At 56.0% G+C, this 21,344-nt stretch overlaps 1 protein-coding gene across 1 annotated transcript; it reads right to left on the minus strand.

Moving 5' to 3' along the window:
* Positions 1 to 10,730: 10,730 nt before the first annotated feature.
* Positions 10,731 to 11,513, minus strand: LOC125118166 (melanoma-associated antigen 10-like). The gene has a single exon (XM_047764294.1). The coding sequence runs from the start codon at positions 11,511 to 11,513 to the stop codon at positions 10,731 to 10,733; it is 783 nt and encodes a 260-aa protein (XP_047620250.1).
* Positions 11,514 to 21,344: the final 9,831 nt, after the last annotated feature.

The following is a 21,344-nucleotide window of genomic DNA, read 5'->3' on the forward strand; positions in this document are numbered from 1 at the left end:
GGAGAGGCGACACTTTCTGAGCACTACGTCTTTGAACCAGAAAAGCAAGTCTTACCAGTAGGTGTCCTCTAGTCCCGTTAGGTGTTCCTGCTGTTCAGTCGGGGATGGCCAGGGAATTTAAAATTAGAAAAGCTTGACAATTCAAGGATTCCAGTTTTAAACAAATTAAAACAACCCAAAAAGGATTATGTCTGCAGGCTGATGTCCGGAGTGCCATCTGGGATGCTGTACCAGAGCTGGGAAGGACGGTAGCAACTCAGGGATGTTTGCAGTTTTGCCCACAACCGTGAACTGTTTCTTGCTGAAATCGGCAAGTGTCCTGGGGGTGAATGAAACCAGAATGGCAGCTGGGTTCCCTCCAGTGACAGAGAAGCCTCGCCCGCAAGGAGGGATGAAGTCGAAGCAAAAATCTTGACTTGGTGACAGCTGCCACATTTCTTTTTTGCAGTGAAAACATTGACGTTCTACTCTCTTTTTTTTTGTCTTTTTTTTTGCTATTTCTTGGGCCGCTCCCGCGGCATACAGAGGTTCCCAGGCTAGGGGTCGAATACAGAGCTGCACCCGCCAGCCTATGCCAGAGCCACAGCAACGCGGGATCCGAGCCATGTACCCACTGAGCAAGGGCAGGGATCAAACCCACAACCTCATGGTTCCTAGTCGGATTTGTTAACCACTGCGCCACGACAGGAACTCTTTTTTTTTTTTTTTTTCCTACTCTCTTAACAACAGTCAAGTATACGATACAGGATTATTTGCTATAATCGCCATGCTGTAGTCTTGGAACTGCAAGTTGGTGCCCTGTGAGCCGCATCTTCCCGCTTCCCCATCCCCCAACCCCTGGTAAACACAGCTTTACTCTGTTTCTCTGGGTTTTTCCTTTGTATTTATCTGTTTGTTTATTTTTCCTTTTACGGCCGCACCTGCAGCATATGGACTTTCCCGAGCCAGGGGTTGAACCTGACCTGCAGCTGAGGCCTACGCTACAGCCATGGCAACACTGGATCGGAGCCACATCTGTGACCTATGCTGCAGCTTGCAGCGACGCCGGAATCCTGCATCCTCACAGAATTGAACCCCCATCCTCACGGAGGCCACGTTGGGTCTTTAACTTGCTGAGCCACAAGGGACCTGCAGAGTTTGTCCTTCTTAGATTCCGCATATAAATGATATCTATGATTTATTTATCTTTTTCTTTCTGACTTGTTTCACTGAGAACAATGCCCTCAAGCTCCACCCAAGTTTTTGCAAATGGCAGAATCTCCATCTTTCACATGATGATACACACACACACACACACACACACACACACATCTCACATCTTCTTTATCTATTCATCCATTGACGGAACTTGAGTTGTTTCTGTATCTTGGCTGTTGTGAACGATACTGCAATAAGCAGAGGAGTGCAGAGATCTTTTCAATATCCTGCTGTCATTTGCTTTTGTATATGCACCCAGAAGGGGAGTTGCTGGATTATATGGTAGCTTTCTTGATAGTGTTCTTTGTTGGATGGAAGTTTTCAATTTTGATGAAGTCAGATTCATCTATTTTTTCTTTTATTGCTTGTGTTTTGGTGTCATAGCCATGCAATCACTGTCAAATCCAATGTCATGAAACTTTTCCCTTATGCTTTTTTTTTTTTTTTGTCTTTTTGCCATTTCTTGGGCTGCTCCCGTGGCATATGGAGATTCCCCGGCTAGGGATCGAATCAGAGCTGTAGCCCCCAACCTACACCACAGCCACAACAACGCGGGATCGATCTAAGCCGTGTCTGTGACCTACACTACAGCTCATGGCAACACCGGATCATTAACCCGAATGGGATCTACACTACAGCTCATGGCAACGCCGGATCATTAACCCACTGAGCAAGGGCGGGGATCGAACTCGCAACCTCATGGTTCCTAGTCAGATTCGTTAACCACTGCGCCATGACGGGAACTCCTGATGTCTTGTACTTTTAATGTACCAGTCTTACATCCCCTTGGATACCTATGTCTAAGTATTTTGTTCTTTTACTTAATTTCTTTTTTACTTCTTTTCCAATTTGGATGTCTTTTATTGCTTTTTCATGACTAATTCCTCTGACTAGCACATCCAGTACAGTGTTGGGAAAAAGTGGCAAAACCAGGCTTACTTCTGAGCTCAATGGGAAAATTTCAGTCTTTCACCATTGAGTATAATGGTAGGTGTGTGGTTTTAATAAATCCCCTTTCTCATGTTAAGAAAGTTTTCTTCTACTTCTAGTTGGCTGAAAATTTCTATCATAAAAGAATGTTGGATAGTTTAGTTATCTTTCCATGTCTTTGTCTGGCTTTACCATCTGGGTAATGCTGACCTTATAGAATGAGATAGAAAGGATTGGGAGTTCCCGGAGTGGCACAGTGGAAACGAATCTGACTAGGAACCATGAGGTTGCAGGTTCAATCCCTGGCCTTGCTCAGTGGGTTAAGGATCCAGCGTTGCCGTGAGCTATGGTGTAGTTCGCAGACACGGCTCGGATCCCGGGTTGCTGTGGCTCTGGTGTAGGCTGGCAGCTACAGCGCCCGTTAGACCCCTAGCCTGGGAACCTCCATATGCTGCGGTAGTGGCCCAAGAAATGGCAAAAAGACAAAAAAAAAAAAAACAGAATATTCTTTCTTGTGAGATTTTTAAAAATCAACTGATTTGGTTTCTTGTTAGCTCTGCTTGAATTTTCGATTTTTTGTTTTTTTTTTTTCTTGTATCAATTTTGGTTGTTTGTGTTTCGAGAAACGTATCCATTTCATTTAGCTTATATAATTTATTGGAATTCATTTGTTCAGCGTATTCTCTAATAATATTTTTTATTTCTATAGGATCTGTAGTACTATCCCCACTTTCAGTTTTGATTTTAGTAATTCCGTCCTCTCTCTTTTTTTCTTGATCCGTCTTGCTAAAGGTTTATCAATATTTTTGGTCGTTTCAAAGAACCAATTTTCCTTTTGTAGTTTTTTGTTTTAGTGGCTTCTATAAGCTATTTTTGTACTTTCTGTAGCCAAAATTACAATCCCAGCCTTTTCACATGGGTGTGTGTGTGTGTGCGTGTGGTGTGTGGTGTGTGTTGGGGTCCAGCATACCACAGCTGGTGACCTAGTATGCTATCTTCATTTCCAGCCAATTCAAGAATTTTCATAAACACAGTAATACCATCCACATTCAACTAGTACCACTTTGGAAAATAGTCGTACGTCATACAATAGCAGTGTTTCACAGAGGACAATTTTATGCTGGTTATTCCAGGGGCAGCTTGAGAGAATCATAATTGTGACGCTCACGACTTTTGATGCTGATCCCCTTTAATCTGAAGACTTGAAAACACTTCACAGATTCTAATAGCGCTTTCTAAGACTCACTGGAGAATGTATATTATTATATGTTAGTTTTAAGGATGAAAAACATATAACCAGTTTGTCAGATGTTGAGTCTCAGAGGGCTCTATTTTTGGTCCAGCTATCCTGCCCATCCTTTGGATGGAGTCTGATTTTCCTCCCCGAGGAGTTTCCCAGTAAATAGTCAAATACAGAAGAGTCTCCAAAGTGCGTGGGAAGTCTGTTACATGCCCTGAGCCCCATAGCTCCTTAAGGCTGTAGGAACAAAGATGCGCCTCGGGGTCGGGCTTACTCTGAAGCTCATGCTCTGGTCAAGAGACACTTTCCCCGGGACCAGTTGGGCAAACCAAACTTCGTTACAGGTGGCCTCAACCCAAACAGCCATTGAGAGTTAGATTTTGGGGGAGTTCCCGTTGTGGCTCAGTGGTTAAGGAACCCAGCTAATATCCTTGAGGATGCAGGTTTGATCCCTGGCCTTGCTCAGTGGGTTAAGGATCTGGTGTTTTCTTTTTTCTTTGTTTTTTTGTCTTTTTGTTGTTGTTGTTGTTGTTGTTGCTATTTCTTGGGCCGCTCCCGCGGCATATGGAGGTTCCCAGGCTAGGGGTCTAATCGGAGCTGTAGCTGCCAGCCTACACCACAGCCACAGCCACGTGGGATCCGAGCCACGTCTGCGACCTACACCACACAGCTCATAGCAGTGCCGGATTCTTAACCCACTGAGCAAGGCCAGGGACCAAACCCACAACCTCATGGTTCCTAGTCGGATTCGTTCACCACTGCGCCACGACGGGAACTCCGGATCTGGTGTTTTCATCAGCTGTGGTGCGGGGCGCAGACGCGGCTCGGATCCAGCGTTGCCGTGGCTGTGGTGTAGGCTGGCAGTTGCAGCTCTGATTCCACCCCTAGTCTGGGAACCTCCATATGCCTCACGTGTGGCCCTAAAAAGGGGCCAAAAAGAGTTAGGTTTTTTTTCGGCAGTTCCAACATTTGAATAATAGGTACAGTTGCCCTTTCAACAGCTTCACGGACAGCCACCAGCCAGGCTTCTCAGAGTCCAGAGCTCCAAGGGCAAACACCACTTTGGTGAGGTCCCAGGGGGTCCTGGAGCTGCTGCTTTGCAGGCCCACAAATTCAATGTTGGCACTTCCTCCAGAGATGATCAGGTCCTGGGGGCTACCCAGTAGAGACAACAGGACGCTAGCACACAGTTTATCAACATCAAGGTTTTTTCACCTTTGAATGGAAATTTACAGAGAAGCAAGCCCAAGAGGCGATAATGAACTCTGGGGTAGTGGATTAGAGTTGGAGACCTCAGTGAGAAATCTCGTTTAGCTTAATATATCTAAAATGTCTATAGCCATATGAGTAACCACAACATAGTAAATGCACGTAGGATTCATTGCCCTGTCAGCCAAGAGGTCCTGGAAGCGCTGACACTCCAGCCTCAAGGAGCTCACGGCGCACAGATCTAGGTTTCTCATCCCATTTTACAATAAAAGGAACAAGGGCTCCGTGGGGCAATTGGTGAGTCTAAGGTTGGGACTGGAAATATGCAAAATGAGCCTGGAGCGTCCTGTGGTGTGTGAAAAAAGAAGTGCTCAGAAAAGGGCAGCACTTCCAGGGACAGAACCAAGGTATGGACAAAGGGAGCTGATGGGAAGACTCTGGGCCGCTCCCAGGACAATTTGGAAATGCAAACACATAAAGTTGTATTGGCTTTTAAGCCAGCGTGTAGTGTGAATACTCGTGAGTCCACACCGAGAGAGGAGAACAGTAGTTACATACATAAGGAAGAATAGACAAATGTCCCGTAGAGAAAAATTCCAGCGTATGCAGATACTCCCACTTCAAGAAAGGGGACTTGGAGTTCCCGTCGTGGCTCAGTGGTGAACGAATCCGACTAGGAACCATGAGGTTGTGGGTTTGGTCCCTGGCCTTGCTCAGTGGGTTAAGAATCCGGCACTGCTATGAGCTGTGTGGTGTAGGTCGCAGACGTGGCTCGGATCCCATGTGGCTGTGGCTGTGGTGTAGGCTGGCAGCTACAGCTCCGATTAGACCCCTAGCCTGGGAACCTCCATATGCTGCAGGAGCAGCCCTAGAAAAGGCAAAAAGACAAAAAAAAAAAAAAGAGAGAGAGAGAAAGAAAGAAAAAGAAAGGGGGCCATAAGTCCCCACCCCGAAAGGGTAGACCACGCATAATGACTTTCTTCCAAAGGGGGCGGTATGGAAAGGGGGTAACAAACAGTACCTATAGTGGGTGGAGTCAAGAGAAAACCAAGCCAAAGGAGATTCAGAATTCTGAGACTTTCAAGCCTTCAGGGCAGCTGTGATGCAGACATAGCGAAGTTTCCAATAAGGGAATATTGGTGAGCTGCACAGCTGCAGACACACTTCACAAACACTGTGTGCAGACACGCCTGACAAGCAAGCCCTCTCTCAGCCAGACGACCAAGGGGACCATCAAAAATCCACTCGATATGATGTAATGAGAAGGGCATGTTTCACCTGGAATCTTCTTCCCCCAAACTCATAAGCCCAGACTAATCATGAGCAAAATATCAGACAAATGCCAACCGAGGGACATTGTGCAAAATGGCTAATGAGGACCGTCAAGATCATCAAGAAACGAAGCAACTGTTAAAGCTAAGAGGAGCCCAGGCAGACACTACACCTGTTACACGGTTTCCTGGCTGGAATCCTGGCGTAGACGAAGGACGTTAGGTAAAAACTATGGGGAGTTCCCGTTGTGGCTCAGCAGGTTCTGACCCCAGCTGGTATCCACGAGGATGCAGGTTCAATGCCTGACCTCGCTCAGTGGGTTTAGGATCTGGTGTTTCGGTGAGCTGTGGTGTAGGTTGCAGACGCGGCTCGGATCCTGCGTTGCTGTGGCTCTGGTGCAGGCCGGTGGCTACAGCTCCGATTTGACCCCTAGCCTGGGAACCTCCATATGCCACGGGAGCGGCCCAAGAAATAGCAACAACAACAAAAAAAGACAAAAAGAAGAAAAAGGAAATCAAAAGGAAACCAAACACAAGCACACCTAGAACCTGGCAGTGTGAAATAAACCTTTCCTAAGTGGTCCTCAGCTCTCCAAGCCCATATCATACACAGGCTTGGCCTCTTCCACCGCAGAAACATCTCTGGAATCCACTTCTTTCTCAAGCCCCGCAAACACTGCCCTAATCCAGCCTCGTAGAGGTTTTGCCTGGACTATGGCAGGAGCCCCTAAGGAGATCAGGTGTAGACCTAGAGGCCCTTACTTGCTCAAGGAGCGCTGTAAGACATCTGCCAGTGTCATCTGCCACAGAAGAGCTATGTGGAGATCCAGGCAGGGATTCAGCTGGTTGCCAAGGAAATGGGAGTGCAGAGAAAACCTCAAGAAACACAGGGGCTTCTCAGAGAAGCAGGACCTTGGAGTGAGTCCTCAAGCCAGGGGCTTCTGTCCAGTCTGCCCTGCCTTGGGTAGGATTGGCTTGGGACCTGGGTGCTATGCGCCCACACCGAGGCTACTGTGAAAGATGCTGATCCTGGGAGTTCCTGCTGGGGTGCAGTGGGGTCAGCAGCCATGTCCTGAGAACACTGGGACTCAGGTTTGAAGCCTGGCCCAGCACAGTGGGTTAAGGACCCCATGTTGCTGCAGCTGCAACTTATGTCAAAGCTGTGGCTTGAATTGGATTCCTGGCCCTGGAACTCCATATGCCCCCGGGGCAGCCAAAAGGAAAAAAGAAAAAAACAAGAAACAAAACAAAAAGATACTGAATCCCAGAAATGCCTCCAGGTAAGTCGGGCGCAGGGTGTGGGGTGGTGGGGGGGGGGCGCTTTGAGGCTCCTAGCTGCCGCAGCCCTGAGGCCCTAATCTGCTCTGAGCAAGGATGCTCCCGCTCCTGACAGTCCTCTCCAACAGGGAGCTTGTGGAGCGCCTGTTTCAAGAGGCGTCGCTCCTTCCATCCCGGAGTGCCCCACAGGGCTCTGGTTTCGGGATGTATCCTCAAAGCATCCATTTCATGCTGCAGGCCGGGCTGCAGTTCACCTCCAGCGGCATCTGCTCCCACCACCCCCTGGCCAGCCCCGGGCAGTTCAGATGGGATGTGGCACTGCTCTCCCTTCTACCTCTCTCAGGCCGCTGACCCTCTTCGCTGCCTGCACCCCAAAGCCCTCTCCTGCCTGGCTCCTTTCCAAATCCTCATTTGAGTCTGCGGGTGTCTGGGGCCTGAGGAAGTGTCCTGGTGACGACCCCTGCGGGGTGCTAGAGCCTTCCCTCTGCTCAAACACCCTGACTGGGGACGCCGAGGTCCCAGGTGCCTCTGGGGGTGGCTGAATGGCCACCCCCTCCCTCTCACACTCAGGCTCAAAAAGCAAAACCTCATAGTCGCATCCACGAGGCCATCAGGTTACTCACACATCTGGGTGTTAGAGGGAATTATGTGACATTGACGTGGAATCATGGAGATTTGTGCCACTTTCCCCCAGCAGTGAATGCCATTTCCCAGCCCCTAGGAGACTCACCAAGGGGCTACGTCATTGTCCTGCCAGCTCTACCTGAAGGTCAGTATTTGCTAAAGGGGATGCTGACCTGGGAGTTTCAAATAAAGACCTCTGCACGTGGTCATCGGTGGGGGGGGGGCACGCAGCTCTTAGTGGGGGCACAGCCAGGACTGAACCCAGGCAGTGCATGTGGAGGCCAGGCTCAGGAGAGAGTGGGCACTGTGGGCAGCACAGGGGCACTTGGGGCTGGGCTCCACAAGGAGGATGCCCTCAAGCCCAACAGGGCCACTTGGGAGCTGGCTGCTGCCCTCCTAGCAGAGGGGGGCACATGCGGAGGGTCGGGGGGAGCAGGGTGAATGCCTGCAGCTCAGGGGCCTAACGGTGCATGTGGCTGGAAGGCATTCCTGCGGCCAGTTGTCTGTGGGGCAGCGTCTCTCTTTGGAACCCTGCCAGCCCTGCCCAGTGCCTTAAAGACACAGAGGCCGGGACCTCCCATCTAAGGGGCCAAGGTGCAGGACTCAAGCCCCCGGGTGAGGAACCAGTGCTGTCACAGCTCGAGAATGAATCCACAGCCCCCAGGGGCCTTCTATACAAATGGCCATGACAAAAAATGCTTCTGCTCAAAATTCGGGGGCAGAGCTTCACCGCATGGCCCTTCCGAAGTAAAGAGAACCGGCAGTGCCGTGTCCCCATTTGTCCAGGGAGGAGAGGCTGACAGATGTGCGCAGGCCCCTGACGTGTCTCCAACTCAACGCTGCACAGTTGATGCTCCACAAAAGACACTGGCTAGACTTTGCTCTGGCAAAACCCCCTTCCTTTCTGGGACGAGTTTCTGAGCGGGTCAAATGGGAATTGAATTTCTCCACAGTTATCCAGTGCCCACCTGCTCCGTGGCAGGTGCTTCGAGTTCGGGGTCCCAGGGAATTTTCATGATGTTCTATGACTCGCAGCAGGGACGGCTCCCTCCCTTGACTCCCCAGCACCCACCTGCACCTCCCCTTGCGGTGACCTTGACAATCCCATTAGGCCCAGAAGGCACTCCTCCCTTTGATGCAAGGTCAGAGTTGGAACTTGTGGCTCTGCTGCCGTCCAGACAACAGAACTTGCCTGAACACCCGGACGCTGGTGGCAGTTGCACCTTTAGGGGCTGGTAGTCATGTTTCTATGACTCTGATCCCAGACTCTGCCTCTTTATCCTCTGGAAATCGCTGTGCTTCCAGGGCATCTCAGAGAATTGGCAGTTCAGTAGGAATCTGAATGAAAGCCGGCCAGAGGTGCTGCTCTGCACGTCGGCCTCCTAAAGGATGGATTCATCAGTTTGGGTGTGTGGGTGGGAGGTGCAGTGTCCCCGCCGGGGGCAGCTACCTCACAGCTCCCAGGATCCCAGGCAAACAGCAAGGCCCTTTCACTTTTGCAGCTTCTCTTCAGTCGAACCATCAATTTTCATTCATTTCATCCCCCTGAAACCTAGACTCTTCTCACAATACGCCAAAATAAACTCCAGGTGACAGAAAAAAATTGTCATTTCAGTAGACTTGATATGGGCATTCCCGGGACAGGGAGACGAGTGCCAGCCCGTGGAGCACTAGCAAGACCCTCACTTCTCAGTAACTTCGTGCAGATCGAAGGTGGAGATAAAACACCAAGCTCCTCACTGTGGTCAAATGCAAGGCAACAGGAGCCAGGACATGCTCCTTCCTGCCCCAGAACGAGATTTCGTTCCCGTGTGTGCGGGATGCGAAAGGACATCTCAAAAAGCGTCCCATTGCGGACTTTGCTCTCAACCCCGAGACACCATCTGGAGTCAGGCTATGGCCCCCACCGCCCTTCACCAAGATCGCCTCCGGCAGAAGGAGCCCCAGCTTCCCAAAGCCTCCCCAGCTCGGGCCGCTCAGCCTCGGGTGCTTGCTCCTGCAGCCCCCGTGCCCGCCCCGTTTCCACTTGCTCTGTGGGACGGGGGAGGCATCTCTCCACCGTCCTTCTCATCGTTGCGCCTCCTAGACGCTCGTTCTGGGTGAGGGCTGTGTCCGGATTTGCCGTGTCCCCACTCGGAACGCGGGGCCTTCCAGAGAGCAGAGGCTCAGGGAGAGTCTGGGAGTAAAGGAGCCAGTGAGCAGAGGTCTTACGGACGCAGATGCCTCGTCTCCTGCTTTCTGAACAAAACCACACACATCCAACTCAAGATAGGTGTTCCCACGTTCCCGGCGTGGCTCAGTGGTTAAGAAATCCGACGAGGAACCATGAGGTTTGGGGGTCGGTCCTCGACCTTGCTCAGTGGGTTAAGGATCCCGCGTGGCTGTGGCTGTGGCGTAGGCTGGCGGCTATAGCTCTGATTCGACCTCTAGCCTGGGGTCCTCCATATGCCATGGTGTGGCCCAGGAAAAGGCAAAAAAAAAATTAGTTTTAAAGAATGACACACAGGTAGGATAGGAAGCAAGGCTTAACCGTTTTAATTTTATTGAGTGAATTCATGGCCCATCTCATTTACTGCTAAGGACTGTCACATTTCCCAAACCATTCTGATTCCAGCGGCATGTCCTCTGGCTCAGGGTCACTAAATCAAATGGCACACTGACAAACGTCTGTTACAGAAAGGCAAATCCGTCTTCTTGAACGAGGTAAGTACCAATACGCGTGTGGTTGATACAGTTCGCCAAGTTAGACCCTGAAGTTTATCAAGATTTCTGGTGAACGGAACAGCATTACAAACACGACTAAAGGAAACAGGGCTGAAAACCCACGTGCTCACAAAGAAAAGGCACCCAAGGCTGCCCCACGCTGTGTGCCCCCCTCGCCCACCCCCGCTCCTTGGCAGGCTGCCTGCTCGCTCTTCAAACACAGAGCGAAGCTGCTGGACAAGCTGCTGGCCTGCAAGGAGCCTGGGCGCCCCTCGGGCTCAGGGCCCCTCTTCCTCCTCCCTCACCGCCTCCGCAGACTGTGATGGGCGGGACCTGGGACCCGTCCCATTGACCCTGAGCAGATGCTCCAGGACTTTCAACTTGCTGGTCTCCTCGTGGGCTCGGCGACCCCAGAGGAACTCGTAGCGGGCGGGGTCGCTGTGGGGCACCTGGCGGTACTCCAGGTACCCCTCCTGCACCCACACCTGGGTGAGGAGCACCCTGGGCTCCCCATAGATGCAGTGCACCTTCCCAGGATACAGCCCCATTTTGCCCAGCTCTACCCAGACCACCTCCTCAGAGGCGTAGTCGCCCTCCAGGAAAATCACAGCCAGGAGCACCACCAGGAGGCCGGTCTTGGGCAGGCTGTGCTCATCGCTCAGCACCCCATCCCAGGTGAGGCCCAGGGTGGGGACCAGGGCGTAGGTGTGCTCACCGGGGTCCACCTCCTTCAGATCCAAGCCAAAGACCAGCTGCATGCACTCGGAAGCATGGCTGAGGACCTCAGGGTAGCGGTCCTGGGCATCTCCGGGGACCACGTTCAGCATCTCTGCCTTGGTGATGGGCTCCTTAGCACGATACTTGAGGAGCAGGAACTCCACCAGGTCAGCCATCATCACCAGCAGAGCATCCTCTTGCGAGGCCTCAGCTTCCACAGAGGAGGGCGGGGGGCTTGAAGCGGAGGAGGGCGACAGGGTCGCCGCCACCTCCTCCTCCTCTTCCTCGCACCCAAACAGCTGGGCCACCATCTTGCGGAGATCACTCAGCCGATCCAAAGGCATGATGACAGGGCCGGACAGCTGAAAGGAACGTGGGCAGGTGACAGATGGGGACCCTGGGCCTGGGACAGAGGGAGGGGGGGAGGGGCCCGGGCTGAGCACCGCAGCCACCTCCCTACACGTCTCCTCCTTAGGGGGGCTCTTGGGCCTCACGGCGGCTCTCCTCCTGGGCAGCCTGTCCCCTGTGACCCTGAAAGGGGTCGCAAGGTGGCTCCTCAGGGTGCAGCCGGCTCAGCGTGTGGATCTGGGGCTCCCTGGGGATGGGGTGACTTGGCCTTGTGGGGTGCCCTCTGCTCTGGGATGGGGAGCCCCCGGGGCCACACTCGGGGCCCACACCTCACCTGGATGCCTGGCACAGCCTGGGCCTCCTGCTCTGTGACACGAGGACGCGGGCCTCACACCTGGGCCTTCACCTCCGGTTCCTGGAGACTCTGTAAGAGGAGTGGAGGGGCACCGCGGGTGTAGACCGTGGCACAGCCCGGGCCTCCAGTGCTGGAAGGACGGTTGAACCGGACTCTGGGAGGGCCCCCAGTCCCCGCTGGGTGGTCCCCTCAGGGCTCCGGCCTCTGCTCGCCTTTTCTTGCCAGGCCCAGGCCCTCTCCCCTGCGAGCCTGAGGGAAACTCAGAACGAGACCCCACGCGGACCCGGAAGAGGTGAGGGGCCCACACGTGGCCACACCTGCCCAGCCGCCCCCCCCTCCCCCCGGGTCTGAGGCCGGGGAGACTGCTGGGTGCGCCCCTCTCCCTGGCTTCCCAGCACCCAGCACAGGGCAGCTCTCTGCCCGGGCCCCTCTGCCGGGGGGGGGGGGTCTGCTCCGTGCTCCCCGGGGGTCCTGGGCGTCCACCCTCCGCCGCCCCGAAGCCCCACCCCTCAGTCCAGGGACCTCCTGGCCCGGAGACCCTCAGCCAGAGGTCAGGAACCGCGTCCTCTGCTCATCCTTCCCCCGGGCCTCCTGCTCCCCGCGCCAGGGCAAAGAAAGGCTCCCTCGCTGTGCCGGGATCTGAGGGCCGCGACCCAGCCCGGACGCCCGGCATCGCCCCGTTTGCCCGTGTGGAGCCCGCTCGTCTCTCCGAGGCCCCAGTCTGTCCGGGCCCCGGGAGCCGACGACGGGCCCGGCCTCGTGGGCACATCCCGGCCCGGGGCCGCCCCGCGCCCTCTCGGTTCCAGGCCTCGGCGTCTCTCGGGCCTCCCCGAGCGGCCTCACCTGGGTGCCGGCGGGACCCCGGATGCTCCCTCTGCCCCCTGGAGGCCCCGCCTTTTATCCCAGGGCCCCAGTCGCCCTGAGACCCGGATGTCAGGAAGTCGGGCCACGGGGCCACGTGCTCGTCGCTCCCGAGGCGGGGGGTGGGGGGTGGGGTGGGGCTGACTTCCGGGGAGGGCGTCGCTGAGCTCCCCTCCGACTCGGGGTCCCGGCGGCCCTCCCCCCGCGCTCGGGCTCCTCATCCTGAGGCCTCAGCCCGAGCCCCTCCCCTCGGCCCACCTCAGGCCCCGCCCCGCCTTGGACCAGGGCCCCAGGCTCTCTGGGACCCGTGGTCGTGGCGCCCTGTGGCCTCCCCAGGCCACCTCTGCTCTGGAGTTCAGGCTCCCCTCAGGCCTCCCTCAGGGTACCGCCCTTGACTCGGGCAGCACGTGGCAGGCCCACCTGAGGGTCCCCCGCCTCCTGGCGCCTGAGACGCGGTCCCCGGGCTCTCGGAGACCCGGATGTCCGGGAATCGGGACACGGGGCCACGCGCTCACCCCGCCCTGCGGCCTCCCAGGGCTGACCTCAGGGTCGGGGGCCTGTGGGGTCCCTTTTGGTCTCCCTCGGAGTCCTCAGCTTGAGGCCTGGCAGCTCCTGGGATGTCCCCCGTGTTGACCCCAGGCAGGATCCTCTCGCCAAGGCCCTGCCTGCCCTGTGACACTGTGGGGACGGGAGTCTGGGGCGGTCGTATGAGACCGCCAAGCCCAGGACTTCCCAGCGCTGAGAACCCCAGGGGCCCAGACGATGCCGTGGGGTCCCTCCGCTCTCCCCCTCTCCTCAACGCCACCGCCAGCCAGACCTGGGTCCCTCACCCTCTGCCTACCTGAATTTGCTCCCCTTAGAACCAGATTCCACCCCCCAACCCGCTCCCCGCCAGGACCCCAGAGAGAGAAGTGTGTGTGGTCATGCCCACAACCCTGCCTGGGGTCACCCAGGGCCACCGCGGGGCGAACCTGAATTCCATGGGGCCCCGGAGACGGCCTCAGGGTTCTACGCTGATCCCTGGTGGGGCTGGGCTCCTTCCCTCTGCGGGCCCGAATCTGGCCTCCCTGACCCAGGAGCTCCCGTATCTCATGTCTCAGGCAGAAGCAAGGCATAGCCCTTCTAGACCCCATTCCCAGGGGTCTCCCAGGGCTGCCAGGAGGGAGCGGGATGGATTCCCTGCAGACCCTCGGTCCTCCCCTGGTCCTCCCCTAGCCCCTAGCAGAATCTGGACTCCAACTCTGCTCTCCTGAGCCTGCCCCCCTCAGACCCGCACTCTGACTCCCCAGGGTCGCTGAGGAGGTGGGGCGGGGGGAGTGCTCAGCCTGACAGTCCAGCCCCAGGGCGCCCCACAGTCCCAGGAAGGCCGCGGTTGGATTCTGTGGGACCCTCTGAACCCGAGTGGGTCAGAGAAGGGCTGCCATCCTAGCCCAGATGCCAGCTGGAAGGGGCACTGTGGCGCCCATGAGGTGGGGGAGCCCTGAGAACAGGGCTGTTCCCATAAGGGGGTCCTGGCCGGCCAGCCAGACTTCAGAATCATTGTGTTTGAAAGATTGAGTTTTAGGAGTTCCCGTCGTGGTGCAGTGGTTAACGGATCCGACCAGGAAGCATGAGGTTGCGGGTTCGATCCCTGGCCTCGCTCCGTGGGTTAAGGATCCGGCGTTGCCGTGAGCTGTGGTGTAGGTCGCAGACGCGGCTCGGATCCTGTGTTGCTGTGGCTGTGGTGTAGGCCAGCGGCTACAGCTCCGATTCAACCCCTAGCCTGGGAACCTCCATATGCCATGGGAGTGGACCTAGAAAAGACAAAAAGAAACAAGAAAAATTGAGCTTTAGCTGGAGGGGCTGGGCAGTGGCAGGTGAGGGGGGCACCCTTGGTCTGACAATTACATCATAGCACTGTTTGAGTGCAGAGATGGTCACTTTCCAATCCTCAGTCACAGTCAGAAATACATTTCACATCTCCACCTAGTGTGTGTGTGCTATAGACAACATGTGTGCAGCTCATGTGGGTGTATATACACAGATATCCACATACCGTGTATATAGGAATGATGATGTATCTATTGAGGTCTATTTATACAGTTAATTTGGGAAAATCTCTGCTATTACTATGTGTGAATCTCACTGATACTCCTATCCTATTTTTAGCCTATTCCTTTTTTTTTTTTTTTTTTTTGTCTTTTTAGGGCTGCACCCAGGGCATATGCAAGTTCCAGGCTAGGGTCCTCATCAGAGCTGCAGCTGCCTCCCTATGCCACAGCCACAGCAACGCCAGATCCCTAACCCCCTGAGCCACAATGGGACTTCCTAGCCTAGTCTTTATATAACTCAAAATAATAATTTTTGCAAAGGCCAGTCCTCACCCAGAAGGTGCTCTCAGGTGGGTATGAGCCCAGACTCAGGATGCAAACGACTCATTCGGCACCACCCTTCCTGCTGTTCTGCTGTTATCCCGGGGCTGCTGACAGGTATGCTCTGGAGCCCACCTGGGCTTTGTGCAATGAACTAGGTCGGAAGTTAACCCTCTTTTCCCCTACCCATCCTGCCATCTGCATCTGGGCAGCCCATAGCCCCTCCCCAACTTCGCTGCTGCTGGCCACACCCCACCCCAAACAGAGGAACCGGCTCCCCACAGCCCTCATTCTTCCCCAGGGGGTTCCCATGTTTTGTAGTTTGGATATTGTTGTTCATATCCTGTATTGTTTTAAAGACTATTTTTTTTCAAATTTTTTTTCCACTGTACAGCATGGGGACCAAGTTACACATACATGTATACATACTTTTTCCTCCCATTGTTGTGATGCGGTGTCAGTATCTAGACATAGTTCTCAATGCTACACAGCAGGATCTCATTGTCAATCCATTCCGAGAGCAATAGTTTGCATCCCTTAACCCCAAGCTCCCAGTCCCTCCCTCTCCCCCCCACCCCCGGCAGCCACAAGTCTATTCTCCAAGTCCGTGATTTTCTTTTCCATGGAAACTTTCATTTGTGCTGTATATTAGATTCCAGTTATAAGTGATATCATATGGTATTTGTAAAGACTATTTTTTAAAGCACTTTTAGGTGCACAGACACACATAAAGAGAAGGTCCCTAGATTTCCCATTTATTTCCATCTCGGTATGTACGTAGCCTCTCCATTATTAACTAGGCCACTAGAGTGGTAGGTACATGCATTATCATTGAGGAGCTGACACTGAGACATACGAATCCCCCAGAAGCTGGTTTACACCAGGCTTCACCCTTCCTGTTGCACATTCCTGAAGTTAGATGTTTGTAAACAATGTTCCACTTCCTGTGGGTACCAAAGTTTATCCATTCACTGACTGCAGGACTTCCAGTTGGCATCTATGTTTTGGCAATTATGAGGAAAGCTGCTAAAAACATCCGTGTGTAGGTTTTTGTGTGGACATAAGTTTTCAACTCCTTTGGGTAAATACCCATATGGTTGCTGGATCACACAGCGAGAGTATGTTCTGTTTTATAACAAAACGCCAAGCTGTCTTGCAAGGTGGCTGTACCATTTTGTATTCCCCCCCCCCCCCCGCAGTTAACGGGGTTCCTGCTGCTCCAAAGTCCTCAGTAGCATTTGCTCTTGTCACTGTGCCAGATTTGGGTAATTCAATTAGGTGTGTAGATGGGGTGTGCACGCACGTGCGTGTGATCGTCAAGTGATTTCTCATGCCTATTCATCACTCAGGATCAAGCTGGGAAGGGCAGGGCCAGGCTAGAGAATGTTCAAGTCCTACCCAAAGCATCAGGAAGCAGCTTCGAGCATATTATAAGTGCTTGATCATGTCCTGTTCTGGCTGCTTTCCCTTTTTTTTAATCCCCACGGAGGGAGGCCAGGGATCAAGCCCACGTTCTCATGGACACTATGTCAGGTTCTTAACCTGCCGAGCCACAACGGGAACCCCTACTGGGGCTGCTTTCTGAGAGGAAAACCAGAAAACGAAACTGGAACTATTCGAGCAAAAAGAACTTGAGGATCGGATCTATGGAACTCACAGTGTCTCCCACCTGGAAAGCCTTTGTGTGTGCAAGCGTGCTTGTGAACCAACCACGTGGGACGGCAGCCCCTCTGATTCCAGGCTGTTCCGGGGAGACTTTGGAATGTGCCTACGGGCCCAAGGCCACAGGCACTTGTGTGGCCTGGGGGAAGGTCTGAGGCAGGAAGTTTCCCTTGACAATTAGGGGGTCCCTGGGGAGGACCCTCCCTCTCAGAGCTTTGTGGTGTGGCGTTTGTTCAGGACAATGTACCCGGAGGGGTCTTGATGCCTCCTCCCCTGGGGCCAAGTCCCCCGGCCAGTGCCTTTGCCCTGCCTCGGTCCAGCAGCCCTGCCCCTGCTGACCCGTGCTGGCCCTAGAACAAGTTATACCATGTTGACACAGTTCTGACCTGGGGGAGGTAGCTTCTCCTTAACAGAATTTTCATTGAGAAGAGAAGCATTGCATCGCTCAATGTTCACGTTTATAGCGATTCAGACTCTTCCCAATGTGGGGGGAAGCACAACTTAGACACACGGTAACAAAAGGGACATCTAATGACACCCTCACAAGGCCCCAGGGATTTTACAGCCAGGTCACATCAGGTGGAAACTCCCACCAATTCTTTCAGTTTCTCCTATGCTTCTGTCCATTGGACAGACTAAGAAACCCGGGCTTAGAGAGTTTCAAGATTTGCTCTGCTAAAGAGGAGCAGAGCACATATTCAAACCGAGGCGTGCAGGGTCCTGTCCCCGGTGGGGCCTGAATTATCTTCCACCCAATCAAGGGGGTTCCACTGGCCGAAGGGTGACCTACTGAGAGATGCCGCCTGTCATATAATTTAGGGAACACAGAGAAGCCAGGGTGCAGGAGGACGCTGCTGAGTGAGGACAGGAAGAATCGGAGGATGGTCAGAGGGGCACAGTCTCCGGGTCTCAGGGGAGTAGAGTTGTGGCCCAGGTCCTGTGGTGGGGGGGTTGGCGGGGGTCAAGGTGAAGACCTGGAGAGGACTGAGGGCCACCAGGGAGCCCATCACTTGCCCTCCCAGTCAGCAAATTCAGGGAGGGCAGAGGGAGAGGCCCAGACAGCTGGCGGTGGCGTTGAGGAGAGGGGGAGAGCGGAGGGACCCCACGGCATCGTCTGGGCCCCTGGGGTTCTCAGCGCTGGGAAGTCCTGGGCTTGGCGTCTCCATACGACCGCCCCACTCCCGTCCCCCCAGTGTCACAGGGCAGGCAGGGCCTTGGCGAGAGGATCCTGCCTGGGGTCAACACGGGGGACATCCCAGGAGCTGCCAGGCCTCAAGCTGAGGACTCCGAGGGAGACCAAAAGGGACCCCACAGGCCCCCGACCCTGAGGTCAGCCCTGGAGGCCGCAGGGCGGAGAGCACTGGCCCCGTGTCCCGATTCCCGACATCCGGGTCTCCGAGAGCCCGGGACCGCGTCTCCCGCCAGGAGGCGGGGACCCTCAGGTGGGCCTGCCACGTGCTGCCAGTCAAGGGCGGTACCCTGAGGGAGGCCTGAGGGGACCTGAACTCCAGAGCAGAGGTGGCCTGGGGAGGCCACAGGCGCCACGACCACGGGTCCCAGAGAGCCTGGGGCCCTGGTCCAGGCGGGGCGGGGCCTGAGGTGGGCCGGGGGAGGGGCTCGGCTGAGCCTCAGGATGAGGAGCCCGAGCGCGGGGAGGGCCGCCGGGACCCCGAGTCGGAGGGAGCTCAGCGACGCCCTCCCCGAAGTCAGCCCCACCCCACCCCCCACCCCCCGCCTCGGGAGCGACGAGCACGTGGCCCCGTGGCCCGACTTCCTGACATCCGGGTCTCAGGCGACTGGGGCCCTGGGATAAAAGGCGGGGCCTCCAGGGGGCAGAGGGAGCATCCGGGTCCCGCGGCACCCAGTGAGGCCGCCGGGGAGGCCCAGAGACGCCGAGGCCTGGAACCGAGAGGGCGCGGGCGGGCCCCGGGCCGGGATTGCCCACGAGGCCGGGCCCGTCTTCGGCTCCCGGGCCCGGACAGACTGGGGCCTCGGAGAGACGAGCGGGCTCCACACGGGCAAACGGGGCATGCCGGGCGTCCGGGCTGGGTCGCGGCCCTCAATCCCGGCACAGCGAGGAGCCTTTCTTTGCCCTGGCGCGGGGGCAGGAGGCCCGGGGAAGGATGAGCAGAGGACGCGGTTCCTGACCTCTGGCTGAGGGTCTCCGGGCCAGGAGGTCCCTGGACTGAGGGGTGGGGCTTCGGGGCGGCGGAGGGTGGACGCCCAGGACCCCCGGGGAGCACGGAGCAGACCCCCCCCCCCGGCAGAGGGGCCCGGGCAGAGAGCTGCCCTGTGCTGGGTGCTGGGAAGCCAGGGAGAGGGGCGCACCCCAGCAGTCTCCCCGGCCTCAGACCCGGGGGAGGGGGGGCGGCTGGGCAGGTGTGGCCACGTGTGGGCCCCTCACCTCTTCCGGGTCCGCTGGGGTCTCGTTCTGAGTTTCCCTCAGGCTCCAGGGGAGAGGGCCTGGGCCTGGCAAGAAAAGGCGAGCAAGCCGGACCCTGAGGGGACCACCCAGCGGGGACTGGGGGCCCTCCCAGAGTCCAGTTCAACCGTCCTTCCAGCACTGGAGGCCCGGGCTGCGCCAGGTCTACCCCCGCGGTGCCCCTCCACTCCTCTTACAGAGTCTCCAGGAACCGAGGTGAAGGCCCAGGTGTGAGGCCCGCGTCCTCGTGTCACAGAGCAGAGCCCAGGCCGTGCCAGGCATCCAGGTGAGGTGTGGGCCCCAGTGTGGCCCGGGGGCTCCCCATCCCAGAGCAGAGGGCACCCCACAAGGCCAATTCACCCCATCCCCAGGGAGCCCCAGATCCACACGCTGAGCCGGCTGCACCCTGAGGAGCCACCTTGCGACCCCTTTCAGGGTCACAGGGGACAGGCCGCCCAGGAGGAGAGCCCCCGTGAGGCCCGAGAGCCCCCCTAAGGAGGAGACATGTAGGGAGGTGGCTGCGGTGCTCAGCCCGGGCCCCTCCCCCCCTCCCTCTGTCCCGGCCCAGGGTCCCCATCTGTCACCTGTCCACATTCCTTCAGCTGTCCGGCCCTGTCATCATGCCTGTGGATCGGCTGAGTGACCTCCGCAACATGGTGGTCCAGCTGTTCGGGTCTGAGGAGGCGGCGACCCCATCGCCCTCCTCCTCCTCAGGCCCCCCGCCCTCCTCTTGGAAGCGGAGGCATCGCAACAAGATGCACTGCTGGCGATGATGGCTGACCTGGTGGAGTTCCTGCTCCTCAAGTATCGTGCTAAGGAGCCCATTGCCAAGGCAGAATGCTGAACGTGGTCCCCAGAGATGCCCAGGACCAGTTCCCTGACGTCCTGAGCCGCGCCTCCGAGTGCATGCTGCTGGTCTTTGGCTTGGATCTGAAGGAGGTGGACCCGGCGAGCACACCTACGCCTTGTCCCCACCCTGGGCCTCACCTGGGATGGGTGTGCTGAGCGATGAGCACAGCCTGCCCAAGACCGGCCTCCTGGTGGTGGCCTGGTCGTGATTTTCCTACAGGGGGACTGCGCCCCCGAGGAGGTGGTCTGGGAAACACTGGGTGTCATGGGGGTGTGTGCCGGGAAGGTGCACTGCATCATGGGGAGCCCAGGTGCTCCTCACCCAGGTGTGGGTGCAGGAGGGGTACCTGGAGTACCGCCAGGTGCCCCACAGCGACCCCGCCCGCTACGAGTTCCTCTGGGGTCGCCGAGCCCACGAGGAGACCAGCAAGTTGAAAGTCCTGGAGCATCTGCTCAGGGTCAATGGACGGGTCCCAGGTCCCGCCCATCACAGTCTGCGGGGGGGGGGAGGGGGGGGCGGCCGGCGAGGGCCTACCATGCTCAGCCACAGCTGTCCAGCAGCTTCGCTCTGGTTTGAAGACGAGCAGGCAGCCTGCCAAGGAGCGGGGGTGGGCGAGGGGGGCACACAGCGTGGGGCAGCCTTGGGTGCCTTTTCTTTGTGAGCACGTGGGTTTTCAGCCCTGTTTCCTTTAGTCGTGTTTGTAATGCTGTTCCGTTCACCAGAAATCTTGATAAACTTCAGGGTCTAACTTGGCGAACTGTATCAACCACACGCTATTGGTACTTACCTCGTTCAAGAAGACGGATTTGCCTTCTGTAACAGACGTTTGTCAGTGTGCCATTTGATTTAGTGACCCTGAGCCAGAGGACATGCCGCTGGAATCAGAATGGTTTGGGAAATGTGACAGTCCTTAGCAGTAAATGAGATGGGCCATGAATTCACTCAATAAAATTAAAACGGTTAAGCCTTGCTTCCTATCCTACCTGTGTGTCATTCTTTAAAACTAAATATCTTTTTTCTTTTTTTTTTTTGCCTTTTCCTGGGCCACACCACGGCATATGGAGGACCCCAGGCTAGAGGTCGAATCAGAGCTATAGCCGCCAGCCTACGCACAAGCCACAGCCACGCGGGATCCTTAACCCACTGAGCAAGGTCGAGGACCGACCCCCAAACCTCATGGTTCCTCGTCGGATTTCTATACCACTGAGCCACGCCGGGAACGCGGGAAACCCTATCTTGAGTTGGATGTGTGTGGTTTTGTTCAGAAAGCAGGAGACGAGGCATCTGCGTCCGTAAACCTCTGCTCCCTGGCTCCTTTACTCCCAG

The sequence above is a fragment of the Phacochoerus africanus genome, chromosome X, assembly GCF_016906955.1.
Source record: "Phacochoerus africanus isolate WHEZ1 chromosome X, ROS_Pafr_v1, whole genome shotgun sequence".
Classification (NCBI taxonomy): domain Eukaryota; kingdom Metazoa; phylum Chordata; class Mammalia; order Artiodactyla; family Suidae; genus Phacochoerus; species Phacochoerus africanus.

Bases quoted from the DNA above. Each gene is read 5' to 3' on its own strand.
- LOC125118166 (XM_047764294.1), bottom strand. From the start codon at position 11,513: ATGCCTTTGGATCGGCTGAGTGATCTCCGCAAGATGGTGGCCCAGCTG.